Source organism: Plectropomus leopardus, chromosome 1 (genome assembly GCF_026936395.1).
Source record: "Plectropomus leopardus strain MGB_pleo_1.0 chromosome 1, ASM2693639v1, whole genome shotgun sequence".
NCBI lineage: Eukaryota > Metazoa > Chordata > Actinopteri > Perciformes > Serranidae > Plectropomus > Plectropomus leopardus.
The window spans coordinates 31466372-31484679 of NC_142176.1; the positions used below are offsets into that span (position 1 = coordinate 31466372).

Here is an 18308-nt window from a genome sequence, read left to right on the forward strand (position 1 = left end):
GTGTGACAAAATATCCAGTTTGATCTATTTATGAGAGTTTCACTGCCAAATTCAGTGAGCTCTCAGTACTTTAAGCTGATCCTATTTTAGGGGTTATATTTTCATTCAATAGCAGGGAGATTCTGAATAGATTCATATTCCAGAAAACAAACTGTTTTCCTTCTGAAAAACAATTTGCATTAGAACAGAATAAAGAGATATTTCATAAAATTCTTTATTTATAAACTTGATGCAAGTTTACAAATTACTTTACATGGTCAAAATCACCCTTGCAATGGAAAAAAAATGAAACCAAACCAAAGCATGCTAACAGTGCATAACTTTATAACCCGGCCACTGCAGTTAATGAAGCAAGGGAAAGAACCCAGAATCAGGCTAATTCAGACCTCAAACCAATATATCGCTCGCCAAAGCAGAGACGGTTTCGTGTTAGTCAGACAACAGGAGTTGGTGTGAGAGATGCTGTTATTCAGCGCAAAACAGACTTTAGTACACCATTATTCCAAAAATCAGGTTAAAGACGTGGGCTTGGGATTGTTTTCATGGCACACATCTGACTGCTACTTTTTGTTGGGCATCTTTTAAGGTAATTCAAGCAGGTAGAATGTCTTGTAAGTCCATGCTTCTATCATAGTATCTGACCCGGTTTGATAAGCGGCACACACGGGAAAATCATCCTGTGCACTGATGTAGGAAACCACAAGTTAAATAAACATGAAAAACAAACACATCTAGTCTTTTAAACCACCCTACCCAACCACGCTTTGCCTTCAGTAGCTTGGGGAAAAACACCCATTGATATATTGACATGCAAAATAAAGCAATATCAAAGAGACAGGGTCGATGTGTTCTGAACCCCTCATCAAGTTAATCTGAGGGTGGGAGCAAATAACCGCTCCACATATCTGATCATTCCAAAAAAAACTTGCTTAATAATTATTATCAACCTCAAGTGTGTGCAATTTGACAGCTAAACACACCGCAATGCCTATTGGTAAAACAGGGGCGTCATTTTTTAAAACGGCCCCAAAAAAAGATCGACACATTCAATCTTGCATTTTATGACTGTATTCTGAAGCAATCCTTAGCAAAGTGTGCGGTATGTATTCCTGAGTTTGCTTCTCCAGAGAATGCAGGGGTGGACTTGACAGAGTGACCAGGATGAAGTGATTAGTACATTACCAATGGCATCACAACAGCTAACAACCATGCCAATTATCCACACTGGGATTTTACTTGTGGTGAAACAAGAAAAGGAGGCTTGTTATACATATCCTGCAAGTCCAAACACGTCAGACCTGTTGAATATGATCATGTTTCAAACCCATCTCTACCCGTTTGGAAAATATTGGTGTTGTGACTGAGGTTAGTATCACTGAGAAAACTCTAAATCAACGTAAAAATGAGGAATGACTTGTATGAATTAGCGTAACTAAGCTTTCTATGCTGGTTTTTCAGGACAATATACTTAAAACAATGCAAGTAACCACACAATAGAACACCCACAACAAACGTGTAACTGCATTAATTGGAATGCTCCACACAGTTTTTCTGCATATTATTCACATTACATCAAAGACCCAGCACGCTGAGGGGTGCAGCAGTGCCGAGAGTGGTTATGAATAGTAACCAGAGAGGTGGTAATGGGAAGAGCTGGGTCCCTCCTGTGGCAAATCTGAACAAATATTTATCAAACCTACGCAAATATTCTGGAAATGGAACAGACTCCAGTCAATCTTCCCAGGTGTGAAGCCAGAGGGTATATGGTCGAGACTATTGCTGTGATTTTGAAACTCTGGCTAAGATTTAAAAACCAGCCATGAGGTCAAGGAAAAGTCAGAAGGTTAAAAAGGTCACTTTTTTTCCAGACTGTTAGGACTGCAGGATTGGCAAAGTGCTCAGGATATGAACCAGCTACAAGAACTAAGCAGGTGACTACACTGTTAAGCTGTTAAGACTAATTTTCTTCAGTAAAACAAAACTCCACAAGACTGTCTTCACTGCATAGCCTTACTGAGGTTCATCCGGTTTGAGTGATTAGATATGAACAGCCAAACCTCTGGAATGCAGCTGGAAACAGCTGTGTCTATTATTCTTATGGACATTGGAGTTAAGAGGTGCCATCAAATAAGGGGAATGGTACTGTCGATGTTGCCAATAACATGAGGATTACAAATCAATATTTAAAATTAAAAAAAAAAAAAAAAAGAACAAAACCGCAGTAGTTTTTATTAAGCTTAAGATCATGGTGTACTTTTGTTTCCTTCTGCAAGAGTATCCATGAAGCAACTTTTTCTTATTCTAAATGGGTCTTGAGAAGTTGCAGTGCCCCTGCTGTTAATAGTCAGGGGTATATAGTAATACAGTCTTTGCCCAGCCAAAGACCCAGACAAGGTTACATTATAAACAATTAAATCCTTTTGCAGAAATACAAATTTACATGTTTACATGTGGAGTTAAAATCAACTACATTACAGTGTGATCCAAACCAAACGCGCCCCTGCTTTGCCTGGTCATGTTTCTTGTGTTGCCAGCCTACGACGCGCCAAACCTCTCCTGCAGGGAGTTGCTGGTTGTGATGATGACAGTGGTCTCCAAAGTTGGAGCTCAGCAGGATGCTGTTCTTCAATACGGGCTGTCCCACCCAGGCTGCAAAAGTCTCTTTATCTTCCTCCCCACCTCAGGGCTTCAAGCTTTAAAAGATAAGAGGTTTGAAAGCAAGCTAGCCTCAGAAGCGTGTTATTCCAGAGGAGGGATCTTGGCATTACAAAGATAATACATGAGCACAATATTACAGAGGCCGTCCATGGAGAGGAAAGGTAGTGGTTCTTCCAGCGCCAGCATTTAAATGTCCTTTGCAGCCACCACTGCATCATATCAGGGAATGTCACATGCCATTCTTGGATCCAGTCTGTGGGCAAAGTGGTGGTCTCTGGCGACTCGAGCGTCACGCTGCCACTGCCGGCGGATAAAGCCATGCTGCACCTTTCAACTCAAGCCAGCAAGTAACCTTGGCATGCTCAACGCCAAAACCAAACGGTGAGCTTGCGCGATATTTAGTCCATCTTTTTCCTGGAGTATGGGATGAATGTCGCAATGGAAAAATTAGATTGTATCAGATAACAGATGTACAGAGAGATAAATATTGAGGAGAGGACACCCTTGCTGGTAGCTGATGAGCTTGGATGTAAATTTCAGGTGGGGAGTCTGTGTGTTTATGTGGTAGTTTCTGGGTGGGCACTGAATGAGGAAATTTGGTTTGGAGTTCAAACTCTCATATAGAGAACAAAATGGTTTGCAGGATGAAAAAAAAATATTGGTCACAAGGAAAAAAAAAAAAAAATCAAAGACGTGGTCCCAGTGCAGGAAAGGCGAGAGTCCATTTTAGCCATCTTCCTTCGGGGGTGTGTACCAGCCTGGAGGAGAAAAAACAGCAACAAAAAAACAAAGAATGACTACACAGTAAACAAAAACAACAATCTCCCGAGTTCCCACACATGTTCATGGACAAAATTTCAAAATTGTCCAATGAGTTTTTAAGGACCTATAATAAAGAAAAATATTTTCCTAAATAACTGCATGTTTTAAATATCAAAGTCAAATTCTAGTCAAACATAATTTCAGACAAATGGCTTATATGGATGGAGAGACACAAGGCAAGAAGAAAATGAAGGAAGAAACGTATGTGATGGTGAGCAAAACGTTAAACACTGATACATATTAAAACTGTCATGTCAACAGCTTCAGAAAATAAATTTGCCACTCCTGGTATGCTACATTACATGGAAACACTAACACAAATCCATTACTTTTCCAAAACCTTTAATCATTTTTACTAATTCCATGACTTTTCCAGGCCTGACAATCAAGCTTGTAAAATTCCATGACTTTTCCAGGTTTTCAATGACTGTGAGAACCCGGAATCTACAAGCGAAAAAAGAGTTTTAAATATGGCTCTCTTTTGACCTTGGCTATCCGGTCATGCTAACTTATGCTTTCTTACTACTTGTTACTACTACTACTCATGGATTTCGGTGCTAGAATTGTAAAAGTTTGAGTCTTTAGAGACCAAATGGATCCTGGCAATATTCTCTATCAGCAATAATGGAATCTGCAGTGGAAATGAACGTGCAGTGTTTCCCACAGAATGTGTGACTGTGGGGTTGGGCCAGTTAACTTCCTGTTTAATCATTATGTGTATCCTTTTATTTATTTTTTTAATCATTCTGAAGTCCCTCCTCTAAATTCGGACGTTTTTGCAGGTCCATGTGCTGCCAAGGCAGAATTAGGGCAGATTCAATCTCAAAACAGTCTGCACCATTTTGCTGCAGTTTTCAGGTTGAACATGTTTCCTCAAGACTGTGTGAAACGGTGTGCATCAAAGGTGTACCCTATCAGCAGCGGCATGTATATAAACCACATTTTTATTCTTTACTTATTGTACATAGATTTGTTTTCATTCCACACTTCCTTTGGAAATGCAGACACAAGTTTTCCCACACCAATGAAGCCCCGCTGAGTGTAACTGAATAAACCCCACACTATTAAAAGGCAGTGCGTCTGCGTAACACAACAGAGTTTTCAACGTACCACCGTTTCAGTTGCAATAAACATTTTGCTATATTTTGTCGTGACCGAACGCAGACCTAGTCATGCGTTCTTTTGTTCCTCAGCAGCAGTTTGAGAAGTTTGAGCTGCTGGGTGGATAACTGATCTGTCAATTCAGGTAGAGTCGATCAGATCAGATCAGATCAGATCTACGGATTGGAGGAGGAGCAGCCGAAGAGGCGAGGGAAAACTTTAAAGAGTGCATTTAAGGGTTAAAGTTTCACTGCTGCTGCACCTAGCATTCTACTGTTCTGTCTGTGCCCAGAGTACGCTCGGCACAAAATGAATAACTGAATGGTATATATTTTAGAACAACAATAATGAACAGTCCCACTCCTAAAATAAAAACATCAATACGTGGCTGAAGATTGAGGCGGGCTGCCGCAGAGAGTGCGCTGAGTGACAAACATATTAACTTCACACAAATCTTACATTTTCTGCCAGTATTCCTCTCTTGCCTTTTTTTGCAGCAGTATTGCTTCTTTGCTGTAATAAATATCCATTATAATGTCTTGTTCCTCTTGACTGAAGTAGGAAGCATGAAATCGGTGCATTCTGTGCTGTACGAAACTCAAGAGATGCACCATACGCCACTCTTTATGGGATTAGCCAAAGTCTAATAAAGAAAACCTGTGTTGACTACAAAAGGTGATAACTGCCACCATGATTGGGGGTTTTAGGTTTTGACAAGTCAGCTCAGGCAACTAAAGCCTTGCCATGTTGAACTTGCTTTGAAGTAAGCCGCTCAGGTCTCCACTACCAACAGAATTAGGGTAACATGTAGATGCTTTTTGCACGTGCATTGTTTTCTGCCCCATTGGCTTGTGTCTGCATTTCCAACTACGCCTAATCAAAACACCAGGTGGGAAGTGTTTAGTGGTTAGACACAGGGCACATATGGTTCCTAATCAAACTTTCTATTTCTATTCATTTTTAAAAATCTGCTCCAAACTTTTATATTCTTCTGCAGTTAAATACAACTCAATGTAGCCTGACAGGGTAAAAGTGATTTACATATTTTCAACAGCACTTGTGGTTTTAAATTGCAGCACGGCGTTTTCATATTGATGAAAATTAAAATTTTCAAAATTTGCATTAACAATTATCTTTGAACAACAGACTTACAAGTTCTGTTGTTCCAATAAAATTAGCTTCCAAAACTGGATGTTGATTCTTATCTTGTTGGTTATCTTGCCAATTTTAAGTTAAACAGCATATTAATTGGATTTGACAGGCCATATTTTTATTTTTATTCTGCTCAGCTTGTAACCAGCTGAATATCAGTTATAATGATCAAAGTCACAAAAAATTCAGCTCATTTACAGATAAGTGCAGAGTCTGTGAAATAATGTTAGAACATTTACCAATGGACCTGAGCATGACATTCAAACATCAATTTATTTGGAAAACAGCAACTTACATAAATGAATGTAATAATTGTCTATTGTTTGTTTCTAGCCAGCCACAATATTTTTTTCCAGACGGAAAACTCGTATTACGTCACCGACCAGCCAGGAGCATTTATTAAAAAGGAGTGCACTCTGGAGGCTGTAGGTTTTCTATCTCTTGAGCTGAAGTGAGTGCCACAGCCTTTTTTCTCTTTTCTCTGGTCATAAAGCACCAATTTCAAAAGAATTCTACTGCATGAACAGCCCGGTTTCATGAAAAGACTATCATTCTAGCAGTGAAATAATTCTTTAGGTATGAATCTCGAATGAATAGATGGCTTTGAACCACAAGAATAATGTACGGACTGCATATGTATTGCTATTATCTATACCATGCTAGCTGTACCACTTATACAAATTGAGCATAATTATCTAGACTACATGCGTGTAAATGTTATCCATATTTGGTACATACACAGAAGTGAAAGCACTAATTTCCTTCAGCTGTGATGCATGGGAGGGATTTGGTTTCAGTAAACAAGGTCAGTGTTGCACTCTGTATGAAACTGGAGACAAAAACACTCACCGTTCTTTTCATGGATCTGAACCAGGGATTTGTAGGACTGCTGTGCTCTGGCGAGATTGTACTGGTTCTGCATTAAAAGATGTAAATGAAGTCAACCTTAGAGTGTGCACTGGGTTTATGATGACAGTACAAAACAGGAAACAGCAATGGCAGCTATTTTCTAAAGGCAAAAAAAAGCTCATCTCACTATCTCCAATTTCAAGAAGAAAACCTACTGCATGGTAGACATGCATTCTTCCCTTGTTTGGCCATCATACTGAACTGCTTTCACGCACACTTGCTCATCAGCATTCACAAAAGACCTGGCTCTGCAGATACAGTCAGCACAGAATTACAAAGACTTTGTACAAATCTACATGATGGAGATTCACTTAATTAAGCATGTGGAAAGGTTTATAGCTCCATACCTGAGGTCGGTTTCACAGAGATGCCTTTGTCTTAGGTCTAGACTATCTTCAAAGGACTAATTTGCCATGAATTCTGGATAAATTAGGACCTTTTTCAATCTAAAAACATGGCTGACCACTAAAACGGCTCTTCTCCCTTTACACTAGCAAAAAATAAAGTGTTCTGGAAGAATTCAACTTTTGTACAAGAGCATTTTACAGGGAAAAATCAGTGAAGATTGTAATAATTAAATCTGAATCTAAATTAAATCTGTAAAAAAAAAAAAAAAAATCTCAACACAAAAATGACTCATTATGTCCTCTGGTATACACATATGTACATTTCCAATGTGTTACTGCAGTTTGTAAAAACTCTGTCATGTCTCATTGCTTACTGCACAACATTGTTAGCAAACCACAAATTATGAGCCATATTTTCAGTTTTTTGGTTTTTGGTGCCATTGGTCAGCGGATGTCAGTGACTGTTACCATGAAACATGTTTTGACTAAGCCTGGGGAAGGGTGGCAAATTTTCTTGGCTTATAATGAGTCTGTCTTTTCTGATAGCTGCATTAGACCCATTTAAGAGTAAAACTGAGACTGGCCTAACCCTACAGACCAGTCAAAAATATCTCTGTGAAACTGGCATCAAGCAGCCAAGAAAAAACAGATTTATGGCCAAGACAGCTAAAAGTTTCAGACAACATCTAGGGTAACGGCACACACAGGAGACGTTAAGCTGTGTTTTTTTTAGTCGTCCTTCTTACGTGCATCTGACACCGATACTACACCATTTTAATCAATACACCTGCTTACACAGGCCACATAATGGCACCCGTTTTACAAATGTGATGCGCACAAAACTGACAACCGAACATGTTTTTTAAGAGTCAAGTCTATTCTCTATACTCTGCCTGAATGCATCCTGTGCAGGCACAGAAGAGCTGAAGCTGCTCTGCTTATGTGCTACTTTTGTTAGTATGACTGTGCAGATATTAAGACTGAAGCAATTCTGTAGTAACACTATCGTGATTCTATAGTTTTTAACGAAGCCCCTGTTCACCTTTTCATACTGAAGTAAAGTGGCTTTGGATTAGCTGCTTAACCCTGGCTGAGACAGGTTATGACACCAGGCTGTCTACCGTGTTGAGCTATTCACACTTTCAAAAAACAATGGTTCATCACAGGTTACTGCGGAAATCTGAAAGTGGCATGAGGAGTAAAGCTTATCAAACAGTCCTAATTAATGCATTTTTACAGTACTGGTAAAGCTTTACAACATGTATTGTGTACAATTTAGACATTTTCCTTAAAATTCCACTCTAAAAACAAGTCTTTTCATCCCAAACACCCACAGACAGCTTACTCCTGTTAGACCGCTAGTGAAAACTGTTATGGGTCCAATTTTAAGGTTGACAAAAATACAGATTGCTCTCTGATAAAAATAACTTTGCATGCTCATTATGATGCTAACATTATGCATTAAGAACCCAACAAAAGCAATGACCCAATTGCCTATGGTTCTCAAAGTAAAACAATATTTTAGTAGCTGCTGTAACAGACACTAAAAATCAGCTAATTAAAGTACCTTTTAAATTACAACAGTGCATACATTTAAATGTAAAGAAAATCATGTATGTTTTCCAGATGAGCATTATACCAGGTGCATATAATGCTTCCCCAGCATTTATCAGATTGGAAAAGGATGAAAGCCAAACAGAAAAGTAAGAAACATCATCTAATTTAAGTCTACATCAAAACATGACACAGTGAAATGGGATTTGCATCTATGAGCTTGTGAGATTGGCTTAAGTATCCATGCTTCCTTGGTACTCAACTTATCAAACTCTGAGAGAGGCTTATTGCCAGATTAGGTTTCATTTAGAGAGCACGACAAGTGATAGCACAAAAAGATAAGCATCTACCTCGGCCATCCCGTTGGTGACACACTGCACCTCCCACCCCACTCCAGTTGAATTGAAAAAATAGCACATAACCAGCTCTGGCTGCAGAAACAGGAGACTGTCATACTGGACTAACAGGTAGCGCTTCACAGACAGGGAATCAGACCTCCGTGTCAAAGTACCATCATCACGGTCCACATCATTCATTATGTGAGCTCAACATAATCACAGGACATTTACTGACTGAAAACTAAACTCTGGTGCTTCCCCACTTACTTTATTGGCTCCAAACTGCACTCTGGCTTTTCCTTTGACTAAAGTGGCATTGATCTGCATGATGACAGACTCAATGGAATAGGCACTGCTCCAACCCTGCAATCAAAACACCCAATGTCAATACGAGTAGGTTTTAAAATGTAAAACAGATGCAAATATGGTCTCAAGTTGTATTTAATATTATGCATTGCAAATTCACATTCATTTACAGCTTTAAAAAAAATGCATACCTGTTTGGTGAGAAGCTCCATGCACAGGGCACCTCCTCCAAGAACGTAACTGAAGCACAGACACAAAAAAATGATCAGCGACAGGGGTGTCAGAATAACACAATGAAGTCTTCTTCCAGAGGAAAAAGACACTTTTTTCATTTTTGTGTTCACAAAGTTAGCCTCAACACTGAAAACAGTGAATAGGGATGGAGAAAGCAGCTGAATGAACTCACCCTCCAGAAAGCACAGGCGAAACCACCCGCACAAACGGTGGATCAAAGGGGAAATTATCCTGCGGAGCAGGGCAGGCAAAAATTGTTAATTTACAGACTTCAAAGACTCCAAAATGGTGTTTCATTTTCATTAATATAAAGTCAAATTTACTCACTTTATATGAGAAGTTTAGTAAAATGTAATCCATTCCTTCCTTTTCCTTTAGGACTTGTAAATCACTGTGTAAGGGGCTATCTGGATCCACCCTGTTGGTCATCAAATTGTGAAATCAGTCTGTGTTTGTGCTGACATGGAGAAACACAACGCATGACACATGATCCCAAAGTTACTTACGTCCTTAGTTTGACGTGCCATTCATACAGGCTGTCGTTAACAAGCTCGACTGAATAGATGCCTGTGAAAGAAATTGATTAGATATGAGTTCTCAGATGTCTCCCAATGCAAGCTCTTATAAAACATGTACTGATTTAATCTCCCTTTTCATTTGAATTTAAACTGAAAGGTAATGCAGTGAGGCAGAGCTTAATATGTATTTTAACTGGTGCCTCCATTCTTACTCTACTGTCAGTTAATGGTGCTGCAACTATGTGAGGCCTTGTTCAAAGGTGAATAATTTATACAAAATAAAAGACTAATTTTTTCAAGATATGCCATTGTTTGTGTTTAGCTGCATTCCAAACCATGTCAATGCCTTTATAGCCATGACTAAATCATACAGGACATAGTTTCAAATTACAGTAAAGTGCGTAATAACCTACAGTACTGCCACCACAGCCACATGATTGTGGAGCTGACTTTATATGGACAAGTCATAAAGGGTTAAGTATCTTTTGATTGCTACACAGCTAAATTCCCTCTCAAAAGTTCATCGTTTATCCTGTAAACATCATGGATCTTGTATTACAAAGCTTGACGTTCACCAATGCTTGTTTATTACATAAAGTGAAGTGAATCGATGATTATTGTGTGTGAGGGTTAGGCTTGTTGCAATGATTACATAATCGCCTGATCACGATTATTTAGGCTGACCGTGAACAATTTGCATAATAGTCAAATTCCACAATCAAGGGAATTTTAATGTGTGAGTCCATCCTTGCTGATCTACACTTTTCCCTTGATTAACGCACCAGAGAATGAGACAAACAAAGGAGTTTTTAGGTGCGGCTCAACCCTTGCAAACCACTAATAAGTTAACTGACATTTAAATGTTTAAAGGGTAACTTGGTGTTAAAAGAGCAGCGTGAATCCTTTCAGGAATGGCTCAATGTGCAGCGCAGGCATATAGCTATTGTGTAGTCGACAGAGTGTGATGGTGGATGTGCTAAAAGCGAACAGCTGCTGGAGATGTGAGCAGAGAAGAAATCAACAGTACAGTTGTGTAGTAGTAAGTGTTTTGGTTATTAGTTTGTATCTGAATAAACAGTGCAGCTCCACAGGATTCAAGAAAGTTCCTGTGCCAACTGCTGGGCAAAATAAAGGGGTTAGCCCCAAAGTGAGCATCATCTTCAGTCCTGGAGGCAAATTAAAATCTCCGCAGTACCCGCCTACCACAGTCTGGAACTGTTAACATTGGCTTTTTGTTTATCAGTTGCAATAAAATCAAACCTCCTAACTGCCTTGAACCACCTTTTTGTTACATTACACACATCATGTGCAGCAGAGAATAGATGAAACATTACTTCAGCAAACTATTTAATTGACAGAGATTACCTGGCACTAGTTTGGCAACAATTGCATAATTTCCATGAGCAGCCATTGAAATTAACAACATGAATTCTAGTGCAAAGCCAAAACCAATAGCACTGCTGTCTGACATTTTTTTTTATATATATATTACAACTAATTGTCAGCTACAATATATTGATCGTGACCGTCGGTGTGAGGGTTTAAAGCTATGCTTGTTTGTGGGTAACATTTTTTCCAAGTGTTCTTTTCAGTCAGATGTACAGCAAAGAGCAGACCGCTGTGCAGAGTGCAATACCTGTCTTGTAACTCTGAGACCTGTAGATCTCTCTAAGCTCCTTCATCAGGCGGTCAGAGGCTTGCACTGAACCAGACACAGCTCCCTGCAAAATTCAAAACAACAACTGTAACAATAAAGACAAAGATCACAGTGCTTTGCTATTCACCATGAGGGTGAAACTGTCAAATGAACTTAATGTGGGCCAACATCAAAGAGAAAGCTTTATTCCCCTAGACATCAATATTTATATCTGTACACCCCTTGAGAGCATGTTTCACTGATCCTCAGAATATTAAAGACAAAAAGGTAAAATAAGTACACTGGTTCCTTAGTTGGGATATCAGTGTATTTTTGACACATTTTAGAAACCACGACAGCCTCACATCTAAGCCATTGAACAGGATGATGAGCAAACAGAGCCCTTCCCAGAAGAAAAAAAATAATCTTTTCATAAGTTTATGCAGCTTTGAGGGGCAGATGCAAAGAGAAACCTCCAGTCAGATATACTGTACAAAATGTCTTAGCACTGCCGTGTTTCTTCACTTTCTGCTTTAAAACCTTTCCCCTTTTATCATTCACTACTGAAAAACTGACCATTACTGATAAAATGAGCTTACATAAATTCTATGCACATTAAATGTATTTCTTAATATCGTTTGTCAAGGTATAAAGTTAGTTCCTAAATAAAGTATGTCATCAGCCATAAGCCCCTTAACTACCTGAAATATACTGTATGTACTTTACTGAATAAAGACTTACATTCAAGTGGTCCTGCCTCTGGTTCTTTCGGATCTTCTCCAGGATGGCCAAATTCTCCTTCTCAATGCCATCATCCTCAGATTTCTTCCCATCCACAGGCTCCTCTTCTTTCATTTCATAGTGGTCCAGATCCTCTATGTCCTGGTGGTTCATATGTGATATTTTAGACACCTCAAAATACCTTATGGTTCTCCAGAAATATGTGCAAAATAAAAAAGAGCCTAGGAATTGGCCAGTCATTTCATTTGGCCAGTGCCAAATGAAAAGATGTAACTTAACTCCTCTGCTCACTAAAATAACACTGTAACAAAGATGAATTAAAAACAGCTTATCAATAGCCAGAGGGACAACCAACAAAAATCAAACCTTATAATAACAGTACTCATGTATGTATTTGGGGAGAAGGACAGACATACCAATCAAAAAATGTTTTAAACTCATCATCATCATCATCATCATCTCATCAGCATCTTAATTGAACAATATATATATGAGTTTTTTTCTTAGATGATGTGAGGGTCTAAGGGCAGAGGGGTGCTGTATGCTGTAAAGCCCTCTGAGGCAAACTGTGTTTTGTGATAATGGGCTTTATAAATAAAATTGAAAAATTGAAAATTGAAAACTGATGTGAAACCAAGATGGGAGCATCCAGCACAACCTTGTAAGAGCAATACTTGAGGTGTTTAGACCAAAAATGATAACTTACCTCTCCCATCTCCTCCTCCTCTTCTTCTTCAGATGTGACCTCCTCTGTCCCATGCTGTACACACATATCAGAGACAGGGCATTAAGTCAGGATGAATTAATTGGTCTGAAAGAGACTCCCTGGGCTTCTTATTCTATATAAGACCACCTTTTACTAACTATAACCACAGGAACAGCCTATTGATCAGCTTAGAGAAGTGCTTCACACAAATCACCAGGAGCCTCAGTAATGCAGGCTGCCATTTCATTACAGAGAAAAAGTGGTTTTCGAGTGCACAATAAAACATCCTTATTTAAATATGCATGTCTTATTCCTTTAAAAGTAATCAGCTACTAGGCTTGTCCTGGCCGTGCCAGTCCATGCCATGAGGAGGCATTTCACATGAGCAAACTAGGCAGCCTTGCCTTTCGGTCTTGTCCCACAGGGCCTGCAGGCAGGGGCTGGTCCAGCATCTCCACATCTGGATGTTGGGGAAGGTTGTACAGCCGACAAAGGTCACAAATGAGTTTCTTCAATTGCTGCAAAAGCTAAAACGAAAAAAACAAACAAAAACAAAGAAGAGGGGATTAAAGTTAGATCAACCATTCAAATGCAGCTACAGATCAATGTTGTGTGGGAGACACAAGACAGAAAAGCTATTGCAGTCATGAAAAATGGTGGATTATCAAGTCAAGTCAATTTTATTTTTATAGTTTAACATCACAAATTTGCCTCCAGGACCTGTCCTTAGGAAGGTAGAGGTTGCTCCTTAGCTAACACACAACATCTACAGTATTGTATTCTTTATCTAAATGTAGACTAAGTTATATTGCAAACAAAAAAATTCTTCTGTCCAAAAAAGTGAAAAAGAAAAAAATGACAGCACTTCTATAAAAAGCATATTTTGTGTCCTACAAACAGAGCAGCATGAATAAGTAGGCTAACTAAGCTCAGGATGTCACTACACACGTAGGATTACATAAGAATCTGCTTGTCACAGACATTTTGACCGACAAGGTTGTCCCAATGAGCTAATGACAAAGCCATTTGGTCTGCCGAAAACCTGCCTGTTTGTACTTGCCAGTTATACTTGTTCAACCAAATCCCTAAGTACAAAGTCACAGGCATTTATGCAGCACATGCATGCTGTTTGTTTAAGCTTGACAGCCCATAAAAATATTGGAACAAGCTCCTAGTTGTGTATTTCTTGTGAATATAACCCTAAAATGGCAAACACCCGACCTGCATCAGCAAACACTTGTTTCCCTAGTTCAACACAGCAAAAATGAGCAAGAATGATGCAAAAATATGAAATAGTAATCCAATACCAAGTGAACTTGGTGTCTGACACATCTAAATGATAGCTGGTTCCACAAATCAATCATCAGTCTGACCAATACTTGTTTAGCCAGGAAATTAAGTCAAGTAAATTTTTCATTCAGCTATATGGCATATACCTCAGACATATTATAAATTCATACTGGCTGTGGCTGCACCAGTCTAGATTTAATATATCACAATAAATTGAGAATAAGTCAGCTGGCAAACTAATGATCTGCTCATTGGTCATTTTTGTTGAGCTGAAGCCAACTTTCGAATTAAATCAAAGCCTTTTCTTTGTTCTAAGTATTCACATTATGAGTTCCACAGAACTAATATGAATGTTCGAGCAATGTTTTGGATAGAGTTTTTAAGGTTATCGTTCACTCTGGATACTATAATTGTAAACCTCTCCTCACAAACTACATAAAATGTGAAGTTTTCTTCAGTGACACACAGTGGAAAAAACAAGAGTTAGGATAGCTACCAGGGTGCTGCCTTTTCTCACATCTTCCAACCTCTCCAAAACTTGCGCCAAGCTCGGGTCGTCAGAGTCCACAAACCATATTGGCGGTGTAGATGGATAAGATTCCTACAGACAGTGAGACACAGAAAAAACGAGATTGTTAAAATCAATACGTTTGACCTATATAGTTGCGTGTCGCATGGCTAAACATAGAATCAGTAAATAACGTAAAAAAATGAATAGGCGACATTAGCATTCAGAGAGCAGTGTTAGCTAACAGCTACAGTAGCTTATCAACACAGTTTAATGTCGATTTGTCAGACCCACACACCTCATATTAAGACTGCGTAGCTGCCACTGACACTGGCTTATGAAACTACGCAAAACCTGTCCCGCATAGCATCAGATTGTACAGTTGTTGAGGTAGCCTGCTACCTGGCTAGCAAGTTAACCAGCTAACTTTAGCTCGCTAACGACCATCAAGGGAAGTGTATAAATCCCGGCAGTTGTGTTCCCGTCCCCTTACCGTTATATTGCAGTGGATAATTAACAGCTTTTCCCCCGTTACATTAAACTGGCAGCTAAGCTCGTCGGGCTTCCAGTCAATGATCCTGAAGCGTTCGTGGTTTGGATCAAAAATGGACTCCAAAAACTTCAGTTCGGCCTTCAGCCCCGACACCGACATCTTCCACGCATCTCCGGCTGGGCCGCTGGGGAGGGGGAGAAGTCGGGACTTAGCTTTTAGCTAGCTAAAGCCACAACGTAAATGTCTGTACAAAATTCGTTAAAAAATACGTCAGAGAAATGACTGACTGTCCCGGTAGATGTAGCTGGATACACAGTGCCAGCTATAAACAGCGTCCGGTCAAATTTCAGCGCAACCGGACAGATTTGCTGATGAAGTAGCTAACGTTAGCTAGCTTTCAGTTAGCATTTGAAAACAGCGCAGCTCTTGGCAAGATGCTAGCGAGCGAGTTAGCGAGGCTAGTCCGTTGTTGTTGTCTTTCCGTCTATTGTTGTTGTCTGCCTATGATAACAACAGTTTAAGGCTCTCGCGGTGTCCCGTGACCATCTCCTCACAGTGCCATCGTGCAGTTCCTCATTGTTTACTTAACCGGGGAAAAATCACACCATCTCCACGATCTGAACTTATATCCCGCTGTAGGGATAGTGTTTTTCATCCCGGTGTACAACTGTAGCTGGCCTCTTGCGGGGTTTAAAGATGGCGTTCTGCAACCTCCCCGTTCCCGCAGAATCCCAGCATTCAGCGCGCCCTCAATTTATTTCAGGGTAAGAAAATAAAGCAAAGTTTACAACAGTGGATTACATACTCAGCGATTTAAATGGGACAATAGTGTCAGTGTGATTTTATTTTATTTCTCTGGAAAAAAAAAACAATTTCCTGCTTCACATAATAACTTACATACCAGAGTAAAAGTGAAGCACATGAGCTTCAGAATTGGCCCTTTTACAGTAAGGGAATTATGTTTACTTGACAGTGGTGGATAAAGTACCTGAAAGCACAGATATCTTACCAGAAAAATTGCTTCAGTAAAAGTTAATGTTGCCTATTAAAATATAAAGTCTTAAAGTATCTGATATTTACTGTACTTAAGTATCAAAAGTAATTGTATTGTATTAAATGTGTTGAGGAATTGAAAATAAAAGTACAAGAAAAATCAAGCTATTTATTCATAACATAATCATAGATACAACACCTTAAAAACTGAGTGCACTTTAAGAAAATGAGGTCTACTTCACAACTTAAAGCACTGAAAAAACAAATCCAGTTTTCCCTCCCCCATTCCTTCATGTGTATGTGTGTCCCCTCGTCTCGCTTTCCTTCCCTTTTTTTGTAGTGAGTTACTAAAACGCTTTGGGGAAATGTAGAGGAGTAAAAGTATAGGCTACATTTTCTTTATTAAATGTGGTGAAGTGGAAGTGAAAGTGAAAGTTAAAAAAATATAAATACAAAAACTCAAGTGGTGTAGGCTACAGATATTCCCCAAAAATACTTAAGTAATTTAATGAAGCATTAATACTTTGTTATATTACACCACCGTTGCTTAGGTACTACAAAGATGTCTGGAATTATTTAGGTTTCCATGATTTAAAAAAAAAAAAATCATTTGGATCCACATAAGCCACTATCAGGGCGGTAACTAGGCTATACATCTCCTGGGGTCCACACCTCCACACAAGTAAACATTACATCATAACTGAAATAAATATGTATCTAATTAAAAAATATTAGGCAAAAAAATGAAGAAAAACAACATAAAAACATGCATCTTGATGCAGTGTTAATCACAAGTCTGACTTTCTATGATGACTCAGCATAGTGTATAGTAGGAGTGTCCAACTTTTTTGAAAGGGGGCCGGATTAAAAAATGTGAAAATACCTAGGAGCCAGCTGCTTCTTATGTCATATGGGATACTTAGAAAAAATCACATAAAAATGATACAAATGCAACTGTTTAATCTTTAAGTAAAATAGTATCCAACTTTCCAACACTCCTGAAAGCGGTAGCCCTCGCTGTCGACTTTATGCGTCTTTGGTGAGTAACTGTTTGTTAGCTTCTTTACTACCTGTTTATGAAAACATTAGTTTTTCCCACAAAGTTCTTACTTGATGCATGTCTTCAAACTATATGATAGTCCTGCCATCGTGAGGTGAATGGAAATATGTAGAAAGTAAACTTACATGATTAACCAATATTGTGTTAAACATATATTTTGAAAGAATCAGAATCAGCCTGAGGGCCTCAATTGGCCCCGAGCCAGAGTTTGGACATGACTGGTTTATAACAATATTAGAACACAATAAAACACAATCACTCAAAATTTTGTAATTACTCACATAAATGTACAAAAAGATAGACTGTTGCTATGGAAATTGTTTACATCAGATTTGTTTGACAAAGTGTACATCAGGGTACTCTACACACCATTATTCAAGACTTGCTGTCTTATTTTGAGTTCAGGTCTTCAGTCCAATTTGCCCTGACTAAGGCCATATGATTCCAGGAAAATTGAATCTAAATTCTAATCTATAGGTTCTTTGTTTAATTTTATAACAAGTGGTCTTAAGAAATGCACAACTATTAGGCAGATGCATGCTGGGTTGTGAAAAAAAAAAAAAAATCTTCTCTGCTCAGGAAAATTACATGTTGTAGTCCTTATGCTCTCTGTGTCTCAACCCCCCAAAAGCCATAAACAGTGAAGCTACTTGTTTATCAAATTATGTCTGTAGTAGCACCTGGTTTCCACTAGGAGGTAGTGTTGACTTAAGGTTTGAACTAGTAGGTTAAGAGGTTAGAGGGTTAGAAAAGGGTAAGCTAATGAAAACACTGTGTTGTTGGTCCTACTGTCTCCTATGTTTCAGGCTACATGAATATCTCTCCTGCATGTATTACAAATGTTGACATCATTTTGATGGTTCAACAAATGGCAGATATTAAGATTATTTGCATTCTTACCAGGAAACTACTCTTTGATCACTTTGTCCTATTAAAACATGG

At 38.8% G+C, this 18308-nt stretch overlaps 1 protein-coding gene across 2 annotated transcripts; it reads right to left on the reverse strand.

Moving 5' to 3' along the window:
• Positions 1-200: 200 nt before the first annotated feature.
• Positions 201-16008, reverse strand: LOC121964478 (ubiquitin-conjugating enzyme E2 Q2). 2 transcript variants are annotated; one of them, XM_088079986.1, is made up of 14 exons: positions 15601-16008; positions 15314-15497; positions 14809-14913; positions 13427-13549; positions 13023-13076; positions 12317-12457; positions 11576-11660; positions 9928-9988; positions 9749-9839; positions 9594-9652; positions 9379-9427; positions 9149-9244; positions 6583-6649; positions 201-3416 (listed from the first exon to the last, which is right to left on the reverse strand). In XM_088079986.1, exons 2-14 carry the CDS (start codon positions 15470-15472, stop codon positions 3385-3387), a joined length of 1122 nt encoding a protein of 373 aa, XP_087936112.1. In that variant the 5' UTR covers positions 15473-15497; positions 15601-16008; the 3' UTR covers positions 201-3384. The 2 variants fall into 2 exon arrangements, with proteins under 2 accessions (XP_087936112.1, XP_042370654.1); XM_042514720.2 differs by having other exon boundaries at positions 15314-16007.
• Positions 16009-18308: the final 2300 nt, after the last annotated feature.